The sequence below is a fragment of the Meleagris gallopavo genome, chromosome 22, assembly GCF_000146605.3.
Source record: "Meleagris gallopavo isolate NT-WF06-2002-E0010 breed Aviagen turkey brand Nicholas breeding stock chromosome 22, Turkey_5.1, whole genome shotgun sequence".
Taxonomy (NCBI): domain Eukaryota; kingdom Metazoa; phylum Chordata; class Aves; order Galliformes; family Phasianidae; genus Meleagris; species Meleagris gallopavo.
The window spans coordinates 8,654,544-8,669,281 of NC_015032.2; the positions used below are offsets into that span (position 1 = coordinate 8,654,544).

Below are 14,738 nucleotides of genomic sequence, written 5' to 3' on the forward strand. Positions count from 1 at the left end.
TTACTAGAATGTTGTTATTATTATAACAGAAAGAAAAACAACTAAACACTAAAATACTTATAAATTCAAACACAATAAGAAACTTTTAATGGCTGACCAGATTTCTAAGCATAAGATAGCCAGGTTGGATGGGCCCTGGGCAGCCTGATCTGGTAGGTGGCAACCAGCCTATGGCAGGGGCTTGGAACCAGATGATCTATAATGTCCCCTCTACCCTAAGCCATTCTGTGATACTGTCCAAGCTTCCTAAGTTAGATTGCAGGGAAGTGAGATCAGAATGTTGGGCCTAAGAAGGAAAAAAAGAAGAAAAAAAAAAGAATCCTCAACCCCTTTGTTCATACTAAAGGCTGGGAAGCAAAGACAGCTAGTGAAGCTCCACCCTCCCACAGGAAAAGCTTTACAAGCAGACTTTAAATAAGTGAAAGGCACCAATCACTCCTTGAGTCAACAGAAGTAGAGGAGGCCATTCAGAGGAAAACTCCAAAGCTGCTCTTACAGGACATATTGATCAGATATGGGCCAAGGTGAGCAAGGGGCAAGCCCTTCTGTGGTTCTCTATTATTCTCTTACATCAATAAGATGTATATTCAGCTCTGAAAGTGAAGGGAAAGTTTGCAGGCATTTTAAGCTGTCAGCAAATGGGAGACCGACGAATCTGACACAAGAGGAGAAGCACAATTTGGAGAAGGTATCACTGAAAAGGCAGTGCACAGAAAAGGCTAAAACCTGAAGTTAAAATTGAGAGCATATAAAAATGTAAGGATTTTGTTTGTCTGTTTTTTGATTTGCTGATAAAACTTATGTTTATGCAAATTGCCTACTTTGCTGCATTTTCAACCTTGGCAGCTAATATCTGTCTTTCTAAAGACAAATTTTCCTCACCCCGAGCTTGTTCTTTAACAGATGTGCTTTATTGTTGAGTTTCTAAAAATTATTATTTTTTAAATAGGTACATTCCTAAAAAATCAAAGTACATGCTGCTTGCCTAGACAAAAAAAAATGTATTCCCCCATTTGAAATGTGACTGCATTTCTAAAGCTACAAATGTAGTTATTTCAAGGCTTGCCTGACTTGATAAGCTGAAGATTATGCTGCAGAGAACACCTCCCCATGGATGAATCAACGTGAACACAGGATGCTGATTTTTTACTCAGTAACAACCCAGTCCCACTACTAAGGACTTTCTTATTCTTCCTCTCTATGAAGTGGAAAGGGAGGAGGGAGAAAGAGACTAAAAACTATTTTAAAAATAAAATAATATCTTAAAATTATTTTAAAAATAATTTTTAAAGAACACACACACTAATATCTTTTTTTCCTGTACTTCTGAACTTCATTTCAATCATCAAGTTGATCTTCTGCTCATGAACCCTCCGTAGGCTCTGTCCATGCCAGTGCCAAACCGACCTCAGATGCTTATTCTTTGGCCTCTGATAAAGCTACAGCTGGCACACAAGAGCATTCCACGCCATATTATTTCACACACATGATTTTAGTAGTGTTTTCTCTCCAATTCTGTCATCTCTCCCACTATCAAATGACCCAACTGAGCTGTAGATGTCCCTGCTCATTGCAGGGGTGTTTGTCTGATTCTTTAAGAATGTCTTCCAACTCAAAAAATTCTGATTTTATGTTCTTGTTAGGTGCTACAGATAACAGATAAGAACTGGCATTTATATCAGAGGTATATGTAACATAAATTTGGCAAGGGAACTCATCACGATTTAATATGCAGAAACATTCTTCTGGTCATTCTGGTTTCTTCATTTCTTATTCAGTCATCATGTCATGGAATGAACGAAACCATGACAGAATTAGCTGAGTTCAGCTGGATTCTGTATTCAGTAACTCACAGGTGTTCCATTCTCTCATAGTTCTTCCCTCTTAGATTCTTTTCTGATTTTCTTTTAGTACTGGATGTACTACTTTTTTAATAATTACGCAGATAGTTTTTAATAATCTTTTAAAGGTGTAAGCTCGCTCTCTCTCAAAACAGAATAAAATGCTCAGAAATAACTTATTTCCATTTGTGGTGGAAACTTCACATTTTTATTAGCTACTTGCAGAAAGTAACATGCAATTCTTGCAATTCTTTATGCGCTTCTTCCTCCTTCTAATGTACTTCTCACTTTTTCTTAGCTCTGACGCAGCCAAGTACTGACTGGCACGTGAAAGAAAATGGGAGAGATCACCACACAAGTAAATTCTCTACCAAAGAGTTGATTGTGAGGAGAGGTCAGGCCTTTGTAATTACCTTCAATGGAACAGAACAGCCTGAGCAAACCTTAACATTCATCGCAGAAACAGGTATGGCTCCCAGCGTCTTTCACAGAAATTGCAATGCCTAAGCCACATTCTTTTGGCCTGGTATGTGCTATATAGTAGCCAGTTAATACCTCAGAATCAACATGCTGCTTTAAATAGTGTTTGAAGTATTTGCTGTACTACTTCCACCTCACCTAGCAGAGGTGGTTTCTTTCATTTTCAAACATATGCCATATTAATCTAAGAGAAGGGTTAAAACTCAGATGGGTTTTTTGAGAAGTTACAGCAAGCTGGAAAGAAAAAAGTTGTTTATTTTCCTTAAAAGGTCCAAAACCCTCCAAGCAGGCCAAGACCCAAGCCACATTTGGTATCTCCAGCACAGCAAGCAAGGAGGGCTGGAGCGCAGTTCTTCAGTCCACCAGTTCCCACTCTGTGAGCATCTCCATTTCCAGCCCAGCTAATGCTGTCATTGGACGTTACAAGCTGAGCGTTCAAAGTACTTCAACTGGCAGCTCGTCTCCAGTAGTCCTTGGCACTTTTGTTTTGCTCTTCAACCCTTGGTCTTCAGGTACGAATATATCAGCATTCCCCTGAAAGAACTGATTTACTTGTAGTTTGATTAGTATTTTCAGCTTCTCCACTTGACCTGCACTTTTGTAGTATGGGGATAGAACATTCACCACATAATCTAGCAGTGAGAAAAGAAAAGCATATAATGGTTTCTTAGGACCTTCTGGTACATAAAACCAACTCTGTATCATGTACTTAATGGAGACCCCCTGAATCCCCACTCAAAATGCAGATTAAGTTCTGCCAAAACTCTGGAGGTTTTTTATTTATTTTGCCTGCTGTGATTGTATATATCTCTCCTTTGGCTTTTCAGGTGATGATGTGTTCATGCCTAACAAGGCTGAGTGTGAGGAATATGTGCTAGAAGAGTTTGGTATCATTTTTGCTGGCAACAGTAATCATATCAACAGCTTTGGATGGAACTTTGGCCAGGTAAACACGGCATTGAACCAGCAGCCAGTGCTTTGTGCTCTGTTTTTCACATAAGCTGGGTGATCAGCTTGTTTATTTTTTAATGTTTATCACAGCCATATACCTCAGAATATCAGGAGTCTGGTATTGCAGTTAGAACTCACATCAAGTTCTGTTATATTGATTAATGAGAAAATTTGCAGTTGAGTACTTGGTGATATGAGCTAGGACACAGATGCAGCCAACAGAAATCTAAGAGTGCTGCGAAGTAAAGTGGAGCATCACAGAATGGCATAGGCCTGGCTGTCAGTTCACACATTCTGAGTTTTGTAAACCTCTTAGAGTTTTAATCTCCATGGTTTGTTGAGGGCTCACTTTTAGGTGGAATTCTTGGCTGAGCTGAAAGGTATTTCATCTTATGGTTAAAGAAAAATTAAATGCTCATGTAATTCTACTTATCTGTATACTTTAGTACAATAGAATGATCGGTGTTTCCAATACACTAACATATTTCTGTAACATAGTTTCAAGCAGACATCCTCAATATTTGCCTTTCCATGCTGGATCGAAGCTTGAACTACCGTAAGGATCCTGCCACAGATGTATCTCACCGATACGATCCCAAATATCTGGGCCGTGTTCTCAGCGCAATGGTAAACAACGTGTTCAGAAAGTCCAAACTACTGACTGTTCACTTTTCAGAAAATTTTAGGCCACTGTTTGTATGCACCACAAAGCAGAAATGTGGGCCAGGGAAATCCCTAAGTTGTTGTCTGGTCTCAGCCTTCCAGACTTGTCTCATTTATGTATGTCTCACACTTAACAGTTTGATATCCAGTATTCAAACTCAAAGCTATGTTGTGGGTTGTTATGCTGAGCGCTCTGGAGGTCTTTAATCCAACTTCCCATTTGAAGGGGGTCTACAGGGGCAAATCCATGGATTTGTCAAGTTGTTTTGAAAATCTCCACAGATGGAAGTTTCACTGCCCCTCTGGGTGACCAATCCAGAGCTGCAGTGTCTTCTTAGTGATTAATTTTTCTCTTATGCCTAATAAGGGTCTTCCCAAGCTACAACTTTCTGTTGTTGCTCTTGGCATGTAATATACCAGTGCAGAGAAAAGTTGGACTCCTGACTTTGTATGCCCCATACAAATAGTTGTAAGCTCTTACTATAGTCTCCTTTATCTTCATCTTTGCTAGACTGAACTAGCCTGGCACTCTCAGCTTCTTGTAAGCGGTGCGCTCTAGGGCCCATGACCATCTTGGTAGCCCTGTCTCCTGGACCCTGCTCAGTGCCAAACATTCCCCTGAACTGAGAAGCCTGAAAGAGCAGCTGGACAGTAATTCTGGCACAGTGATAATTAAAGGGTTGTAACAGCTTCCCTCAGTATTTTGATAATTTCTGGCACTTATTATAACTCCCAGGTTCATTTCAGCTGAGTTGCCACTCAGCAAGCTACTTCCCAGCCTGTACTAATGCATGGGGTTTCCTGCCCTGAATCCTGAATTCTATATATTTTCATCCTGGATTTCATGAGATTTCTGTTGACCCAGAATCCAAGATGCTTAAAGTGACTCTGCAGTTCTTGTATCTGCCCCTTCCCCTAATTTAACATTGTCTATACCTTTGCTAAGAGTTCATTCTGTTATCATGCAGTCACATGCTGACAGATTCACTGCATTATATGCATTTATGATGTCATTCTATCACACAGTGGTAAAGTTGCCACCTCACAACAGAAAAGTTCACCGTAAACTTGTGTTTGTCATCTTGCTGGGTACTACTGCACTTGGGTGAGAGAAACAGTGGTTAATTTATTTTTCATTACTTATGAGGACACTTCTATAATTTCTCTGAAAAGATTTGATTTCCTCTTGAAGGCAAACTGCAAGAAGCAATGAACTTTGGTCCGTTAAAGTGTAATTCAAAGCTTTTCTCCTGTCCCCTCCTCCACCACTACTTCATCTATTGTAAACTCTTGATTTACGTTATCATAAATTTTGTGAATATTTTTACAGGTCAATGCCAATGATGACCAAGGAGTGGTACTAGGAAACTGGAGTGGAAATTATGATGGTGGGAAAAGTCCAAGCAGCTGGACTGGAAGTGGTGAAATCCTGCAAAACTGGAAGAAATCAGGATTCAAGCCTGTTAGATATGGACAGTGTTGGGTTTTTGCAGCAGTATTAACTACAGGTATGATTTATGTAATGCATACAATGATGCTGTACAGTGTCTGTGCTCTAATAACAGTTTCTACATGAAAATATTTTGAAATATTCATCTATTATATCAAACATCATATTCTGGAAATCATGCTTTCTGACTATGGTTTTCTATTCTCTCTTAAGTGCTTAGATGTCTGGGGATTCCCACTCGTACAATTACAAACTTCAGCTCTGCCCACGATGCGGATGGAAATCTGCGTGTGGATGAGTTTTATGATGCTTCTGGAAATCATTTGAACGAGGGAGCTGACAGTGTCTGGTAAGGTTCTGCAGTATTTAGTAATAGGACCTGTCAGTACTATAGTCTTCAGGTGCAGAGTGTAGATTCTGATGACAAATACTCTATTAACTACTTAAATTTGTCTTTAAAACAACTACATGCACAGGATCAACATAAAATTATGCTACCACAAAATTTGGTATTTTTACCTTCTCTTAATAAAGCAGAGAATTAACATCAGTTACTACAGCAAACTGAAGCCAAGGTAGACAAAGTTATAGCTGCCACAGATTACTGAAAAAATGGGATGTTATACTGGAAATATCAAATATTGGGACATAACTTTGTTTGAAGTTATTCAAAACCAAATCATGTTAAACTGTAAAAGTTCAAGAGAACAAGCTCCCCTCTCCTCCTTTTTTCTTGCAGTGAAATACTTTGCAGTGAAAATAATTATCAATACTAAGCAACAAATGCAACAGAAATAAGCTTTCATTTGGCAAAGAAGAGTGCAGCTCCTCACTGTTTGACTTGTTTGCTTCCTTGCTTGTTCTGGACATGTCCTAAATCAAAGAGAAACTTATGAAAATACTATAGTTTTGTGCAATAAGAAGCACAGCTAAAACTAAGGAAGTCCACAGGCTCAGAATTCTTTTTTGAGGGGGGGTGAAAAAGAGGCTCAAGACATTGTGGAGAATTTCAAAAATTCACTATCTTTCCTTGAAAATTTATGGTAGTTCCACAATGCAATTTTCAACTCCTACATAATTAAGATTGCCAGAATCAGAGTGGTAGTCATCAGTCACAGATAAGAACCTTCTAAAGGTAAAGCATTTGAGACTTCTAACTAAGAATACTAATTAATGAACGTGATTAGAAATGTAGAAACACGTACCATGGGCTTACTTTATTTATTCTTGAATGTAGGAATTTCCATGTCTGGAATGAAAGCTGGTTTTCCCGCAAGGACTTGGGTCCTTCATACAGCGGATGGCAAATTCTGGATGCAACTCCCCAAGAAGAAAGTGGAGGTACACAGATTTCATTCCAGGAGTAGTGCTGAAAAATCATAAAGTCAGTCATTTTCAGAGAGAAAAATAAATTGTAAAACTGCTGTGAAAGAAATTTCTTTTCCTGCTCAGAAACTGAATGACAGTTTCTGCCTAATTAAAAAAGCATCAGCTCCTCTATGGCTGCCAAGAAACAAATCAGGTTTGTAGGGCCAGTCTTCTGCAGCTCTTTCTATATTTCCAATATAGGTTTCAAGAGCTATTGAAGATTAATGAATACTATAAAATAGATCAAGTGCACATTAAGAATAAATGCAAAACACATTGATTATTGGGTAAATACGATCTATGAGGGTCTGTGTGGATGAAAGGGCCGGAATAGGCCACCAGCACTTGGTAATTCAAAAGTCATTGATAAATATCTGTTCAGTAATCTGCTTACTTTAAAACCATTGATTAGTTCTAAGGTATACTTTCTTGATACCATAGGAATTTATCAGTGTGGTCCTGCCTCAAGGAATGCCATCAAAGAAGGAGACGTAGATCTGGACTACGACTGTCCATTTGTATTTGCAGAAGTGAATGCAGACTGTATGTACTGGAATTATGATCCTGCAACTAGAAAGAAAACATTATTATTCAACAAGTCGACAGTAATCGGCCAACTCATCAGCACAAAGGCAGTTGGTAGAAATGATCGTATAGATGTCACCAGTGATTATAAATATGAAGAAGGTAAAAAACTTCATAGCTCTATATTTGGTTCATTCCAGAACTTATATAAACTTTATGATAGGAGCCTCTTGGTTGGCAATTTTGGACAACTATATGGTAAGAGGAAAATTTATACTAAATTTATTCAGTTCTAGCAGAAAAGAAAAGAGAATGTAAGGAGTAAAAAATAATGCCCTCCACTTTCTGATACGTAGTTGCTTTGTGGGACCTAAATAAGACAAGTCCAAATAACTTTGAGTAAAGTATTCACTGTTCTATCTGCATATGCTAATGTGTACTGACTACCTCTCTTTTGTACTAATTAGTCCACAGCCCAGTTACTTGACAGCAAGATGAAAGACCTCTAACAAAAAAGGCTAGGCTAAATCAATATTTAGGTGCAATAAGAGCAACACACAGCACATAAACTTGACAGATCTTTGGGTTTGAGAGTGCAGAAAAAATATTATAACCATGAACTGAATTTGCAAATGTGGAGAATGAACCTCATTACTGTAAATACGTATATGAAGAGTGGAAAGCATGGTAACGTAGAGGCCAAGTATCTAGCTTCCATTGTGTACTGGGCCTGGATGTTTTCTTTATTCATGTGCAGATTTTGTTTTCCCTTTTAAACTGTCATTATCCTGATCCATAGTTCTCACCTTCCTTCTATTTTCTACCTATCCTGCAGATATGAGGAGTGAGCGTGATGTTGGGTATGTGTTTGGCTGTTTGTCAGAGTCAACAGACCACATTATACCATTGCCCTTCCCTTACTTAAGGAGCATTTTCTGTGTTAGTAAACAAAAACATACATTTTACAACCATAAAGAAGCATAGGAATGGAAAGGGTGAAAAACTTTGGACTTAAGATTTTGTTTTACAGGAAGATGCTACTACAGGGACAGTGACATTGCTGAGGGCAAAGCCAGAAAATTAAGTGTGGTAGTTGCTCTCTAAGTACAGAATTATGTTTTGCTGGATAGTCTCTAGCTCTTAACTGTTGAGGGTAATTTTCATTGTTGTTTTTAACAGGCTCTAAAAAAGAAAGAGATATTTTTAAAAAAGCCCGTAAGAAGCTGGGACTGGAGGATAAATTTGATCCTACAGCACCAACACCAAAGGAAATTGAACAAAAGCCTGATATCTCAGGAAAGTTTAAGATGGCTGGTCCTTTAGAAGTCGGCAAAGACCTCAATTTAATTCTGGTTCTCACAAATTTACAATCTGAAGTTAAATCTGTTCAAGTAAATATGACTGCATGGAGCACTCTGTATACAAGAAGACCAGTTCGTGAGATCTGGAAGGACTCCCTATCTGTCTCTCTGTCTCCTGAGGAAGGTAATTTTTCAAATAAAATAATCACACAATTCTTATTAAAAGTTATCAATAAGCAGGTGTTAGAAGATGATCAACTTGGGTTGGGGCAATCCGAGACATATACAAACTGGGAGAACTCCTTAAGAACAATCCTGCAGAGAAGGGCATGGGGGTCCTGATGGATAAAAAGCTCAAAGTGAGCCAGCAATTTGTGCTTGCAGCCCAGAAGGACAACAGCGTCCTGGGCTGCATTAACAGAGGGTGGCTATGAGCAGGGAGGGGATTGTCCCCATTTACTCTGCTCTCATGAGCCCCTGTCTGCAGTACTGCATCCAGACCTGTGGTCCCCAGTGTAGGAGGGATGTGGAGGTGTTAGAGTGGGTCCAGAGGAGGGCAATGAAGATGCTCAGAGGGCTGCAGTGCCTCTCCTGTGAAGACTGGCTGAGGGAGTTGGGCTTGTTCAGCTTGGAGAAGAGAAGGCTGTGGGGAGACTTCCTGCGTACATAAAGAAAGGGAGCATATAAAAAAGATGAAGATGACTTTTTATGTGAACAGATAACGATAGGACACAGGGAAATGGCTTTAAACTGAAAGAGGGGAGATTTATGTCAGATGTGAAGAGGAAATCCTTTACTGAGAGGGCAGTGAGGCCCTGGCACTGCCACCCAGAAAAGTGAGCATGCCCATCCCTGGATTAAAACTGGGTAGAAAGTCTGTTCCTTTATAAGAGTGTTTATCAGTTCCTTTTTTATTTTTTTTTTCCCTCCACAGAGAAACAATTTCCCATTAAGATATCTTATGCTGAATATCAACAGCAGTTAACTACAGATAACGCAATTGAGGTAACAGCTTTATGTCACGTAGAAGGTGGGATTCAAGTACTGGTGCAAAGACACATTGCCCTGGACAACCCTGCCATTGACATACAGGTGAATTATTCTCCCTTTGCTCTAAATGCGGTGGCAGAGTAAGGGGAAAATGAGTCCTTTAGGCACTTTCTTTCTCAGGAAGAGATGTTCTGCTTATATTCTGCCTTGGTACATCACAGTTCCTCATAGTAATCCCTCTTCTGACACGACTGACAATGCTGACAATCTGACTTGTTAAGTATTTTCTTTGCTCAGGTACTTGGTGAGGCAAAAGTGAATAAAGAAGTGGAAGTGGAAGTGGTATTTACCAATCCTATTGATACCGAAGTGAAGGACTGTGTGCTGCAGGTAGAAGGCAGTGACCTGCTGAGAGGAATCCTTATGATAGAGTAAGTACAAGAAATGCCTCTTCCTGCTACTAAAGCTAACTAATCCAGAACACAGCCAATGGATGACTTTGAACCAAGCACGAGGATGAGACAGAATTTTCCTCTTGCACGCAACTTTAAATCACCTTTCCATCTCACCTAAGCTTTGACTCTATACTTTGGGAGGGCAAACAATTACTTTATAATTTGATAGAACTTTCTTCCCTACCCAGCAGGCCACGACAGTTCCAGCAAAAGTTTTATGTATGCCCATGCAATAAATGTTACTGAAGCAGTGTATGCTGCTATAGGCCAGATGGGTTGAACTTTCTTGTTCTGACTGTAGGATTAGCAATAGGATATGAGTGTTTCTGTCCACACTATTCCCAAACTATTCTGTATTTTAACCAGGATTTTTTGTTTTGTTTTCAAAATGGACTACGAGTGCCAGTCTAAGTGGTCAGCCTTCTAAACAATTTGCACCTACATTAGACAGATAACCGTGTAATGTAAAAAGCAGATGCACCAGTGTCCCAGCTTTGTAAACACAAATGAACACAGATTGTTTAGGGGCAGGCTGTTATCTCAAAAAGTGGCACTTCTGAAACAAACTGCCCAAAGTATGCTCTATGTGTAGCTATTCCAGGAACAATAAATCATGATGAAGGAGGATGAACATTAGAGAACAGACTAAGCCATGACCAGCAGTTACTCCTTAGATGACTGAATTTACTTTACTATGGTCTGGAACTTGAACATAACTTAAATACTTAAGGCAGGCAGGAAGAGGATAGGGAAAATAGTGAATATTATGGTAAATAAAGATTTTCCAAAACAGGAACTATGAGTACATTGATTTTCAAGCTGTGCTTTTAGAACTCTACAAAATAATGATGTTGGGAGATAAATAAACTGAGTCAGAAAGGTTCTAGATGATGTTGAGATGGAGAATGAGAAGACTGGAATAAAATGGGTTCTTTTCACTATAGATCCCAGCTACCTGTGTTATGGAAATGTGTTGATTAAGTGAACATAAGCGAATGTGTAATCCCTGGAGGTGTTAAAGAAACGTGTACATGTAGTCCTAAGGAACATATTTTAGTGGGTAATATTGGTGGTAGGTGGATGGCTGGACTAGATGATAGAGGTCTTTTCCAATCTATGATTCTCTGATAAACACATACCTGCACATTGACAAAACAAAACAAAACAAAACAAAACAAAAAACAACAACCAAACAACAACAACAAAAAAACACAACAAAAAACCATTCACAGCAACTTAAGATGGCCATTCTTGCTTGAACAACTACGTCTATCTCATATATTTCCTATTCCCCTGAGGGAATTTGGTAACCTTGTGTTATATATTGTATACAACTTTATCCTCAGGCAAGACAAAATACCACAGGCTAAGACTGTTCGGTAAAATCACAAACATGGGTTTCCTAGAATTATAAAATATACTGGTATAAAACATTTTAAGGTCGATTTAGAATTTTCTGGTGCTTAAACACTTTTCTCACATTACTATAATCTACTGTAACTCAGGAGTTTGCATCAATACTCCTTGTGGTTCCAGCTCATTCAACACAATGATGCATTTTATGCTTTCTGTTCTGCATGAAGCTTTATCTTATATGAGATGAGTATGCTTTCACCCTGATCCCAAGTAAGCTTATCTGGATTACTGCATAATGTTTTTTGGTCCTTAATGCATAGTCTTGCGTATTTAAATATATATCATAGAATCAAGGTTGAAAAAGACCTCCAAGATCAACAAGCTCAATCTCAACCCATCGCACCATGGCCACTAACCATGTTTCTCATTCTTACATAAGGATGGAAATGGCTAAAGAGTAAACTCACATGTGATGCATAAGCCTATTTTCAGCTTATATTTTTTCTTTTGTTTCCTATTTCTAGCGTACCACCACTGAAAGGCAAAGAGATATCCAGTACAAAATTTAAACTTACCCCTTTTGAGACGGGCTCCAAGCATCTGCTTGTTAATTTCTCCTGTGATAAATTTGCAGATATCAAGGCCTTTAAAACTGTAAAGGTGATTGACTAACAGGAAGATACACAGTAAACAATCTTTGTCCCTAACAAATGTAGGGACATTGTACAAAATGGTGTAAGAAATGTTGTACAAGAAAACTATGAGAAAACTAACAGAACAAAATCCTTGCTTCCTGTGATACGGGTTTACCAACTTTATATCATTAAAATTTTACATTGTAATTTTTAATAAACTGTGGAATAGTTTACTTACTACTGTGCACATCCATGTTATTAAACAGAACATCTTACCTTCTATTCAGAGACTGTTTGCTTGTCTTTTGTCTGCTTTTGTTTGGAAATCATTACTTCTGACTCTGGCTGTTTTCTACACAAATATAAACACATTTTTACACATTCAAAGCCTTATACAGTGCAATTGCAAAGTGGTGTTTCCTTTCATTGCAGTCATGATACTAGAAAGTAGGCAGGATTAAGTGCATGTTTTACATAATTTTGCCCAGTCTTTTTGGCAATAATGAGTAATGACATTTTTCTTTTCTGCCAAATCACAGTGGCCAAGTGATGCACAGGAAATGTTCTAAAGCAATTTGGATGATGTCCAGTATGACAGCAACTTGGCAAAAATGTTATGATAATTATCCAGCTCAACATATATGAGGTTCTTTTTGCATGCTGCTGTTTTGTACTCACTGATGCTCTCTGGTAATCAGAGGGAGAGTAATCTTAGGTTAGGGGTATTTTAATTCTGGAAAAACTAGAATTTATAGCTTAAAAAACTATAGCTTGTGTGTTAGGAAGCCACCTCTATCAGCAAATAATATATTAAATACGGAGTCCAGTAATGTTGAGATCAAGTTCAATATATCTTAGTTAAACTTTTAATGGCAGATAGGTGCAGACCACAAGCATGAAAAACTGGTGTGAGCAAAGAATGCATCCAAATTTGTTTGACTGTTGTGAGGGCCAAAAATGGTAGTAAAAAGGCGTGTCTTACTAAAAGGTGCCTTAGCCTTCATTTAAAAATTGTATGATTAACCTAGCTTATGAATTCCACATCTTGAATTCCTGTTGCTAAACAGTATGTGTAACAGTAGATGTTCTTTTAGTGCAACTCTAGCTGGCAGGTGATTAAGTAGTTTGTGGGGAAGCAGAAGCTAAAAGCAAGATTCCAGGAACAAGTGAGCTAGGTGTAGCCCATTAAGTGATTTGCTTTACGGCTGATAATTATGCAACAGTAAGTCAATCTCTGACTGAAAAATGATCTGTGTAGATGAAGTGAATGAGAAGTCACGCTACTGCCTTGTACCTATAGCCTGCAAAAGTACTTGAGGAGGGCACCAGCAGCCATCTAACTTACCAGTGCCAGACACATGACATTAGTACATCATCATACTGTCTGCATAATGACATGGCTACAGAGAAGTTGTACAAGATTTTCTCCTGATTTTCCTTAAAACTTGCAAGAACAAAGATCTCTCATCAGATAGACCAAATGATGGAAGTTCAAGCTCAAGGACAGACTTTGACTTAGAATTTCAACTTCTTTTTTAAATGAGTGAAAACAATCAGATTCAGGTGAAGTCAAGCAAATTGCACAAGCAGAAATGACAGAATCTGGTGAACCTCTAGGGGAATTAAAGAAAGGCAACATTCTTCCCTTGCAATACTTCATATGTGCATAAAGTTAAGACATCTAATTAAATGTGTGCCTACTGGGATACAGACTCACAGATAGGATTCTGCAATGTTTTTGTGGAATTTATACTTTCTAGAAAAGACTAGCAACAACATGAGTTTAAAGTGTAATAAGGCTAATCTGAGATCATGATAGCACAATACACAAACAACAAATTATTGAGGAGGCAAGAAAAATGTAAGCTTAGGTTTACACTGGAAAGTTGGAAAACTGAAGAGCAATTTCAAGACTGTGAGACTAGGGAAAAGAAGGAATAAAATATTTTGACCATTTCAGATGATAGGTGGGTGGAACTGAGCTAGGAAAAACACCTGTGACACTATTAAGTCATTAGTCACATAGGAACCATGACTGCTGCATTCCAAAGGGATTACAAAAGTGGCTGCTAATGCTTTGGTGTGGTGAAGGTGTTGACTCTCAGGTGCTGGTTTAGGATGTAGGCCACTATGAAAGTTTAGGATGGCTCGGAACACCACAATGGGTACGTCACACGGAGTAAAGGAGGTGGATGCAGCCGAGACAGAAAAAGTGGTCTGAATTTTAATTGCCTATGTGAGTAGCAAGGAAGTAGAAAGGAACTAGTCATGCTCCAGAGGGAGCAGTGTGAAGCGTCTGAAGCAATCACTGTAAGTACTGAACACCTGAACTTAAGAACTGGTTGATGCGGTTCATCACTAGGACTGTGTGTGAAGATCAGGTAACATCAGAGGCTTGTGGCTCTTATGGTTTCCAAGGACTATGAATTAAGGAGAAGAGAAAAAGACTAACTAAAGCAGTTCTGAAAAGCAATCAAATCCATTCAACGAGACTCCTGGAACAAGTTCTGAGAGCCTGAATATCCCAGGAACTTCCAAGAAGAGGAAGGACCTCTGAATTATAATGTAAGTGAAAATATACACTGTCATAGCAGATACAGTGCTGCCAAGTATGAAAAGCTTTAGTGTTTTTCTTTCAAGACAGGATAGGCATGAAAGCCATATAAGTACTCTTCTAGTTTTCATGCTATCAAAGCCATATTTCACAGAAAGATGTGAGAAGT

At 38.6% G+C, this 14,738-nt stretch overlaps 1 protein-coding gene and 1 long non-coding RNA gene across 3 annotated transcripts; one reads left to right on the forward strand and one right to left on the reverse strand.

The window, feature by feature from the left end:
* The first annotated feature begins 424 nt into the window (after positions 1 to 424).
* LOC100542248 (protein-glutamine gamma-glutamyltransferase E-like) lies at positions 425 to 12,493 on the forward strand. The gene is made up of 13 exons (XM_010722444.3): positions 425 to 524; positions 2,140 to 2,307; positions 2,591 to 2,833; positions 3,149 to 3,267; positions 3,771 to 3,899; positions 5,266 to 5,443; positions 5,599 to 5,734; positions 6,623 to 6,726; positions 7,195 to 7,440; positions 8,458 to 8,763; positions 9,514 to 9,671; positions 9,867 to 10,000; positions 11,905 to 12,493. Exons 1-13 carry the CDS (start codon positions 515 to 517, stop codon positions 12,050 to 12,052), a joined length of 2,079 nt encoding a protein of 692 aa, XP_010720746.1. The 5' UTR covers positions 425 to 514; the 3' UTR covers positions 12,053 to 12,493.
* LOC116217387 lies at positions 2,793 to 7,279 on the reverse strand. Of its 2 annotated transcripts, none has more exons than XR_004161863.1 (3): positions 7,190 to 7,279; positions 6,591 to 6,754; positions 2,793 to 2,953 (listed from the first exon to the last, which is right to left on the reverse strand). It is a non-coding gene; the product is annotated as an uncharacterized LOC116217387 (long non-coding RNA). The 2 variants fall into 2 exon arrangements; XR_004161862.1 differs by having other exon boundaries at positions 7,148 to 7,254.
* Positions 12,494 to 14,738: the final 2,245 nt, after the last annotated feature.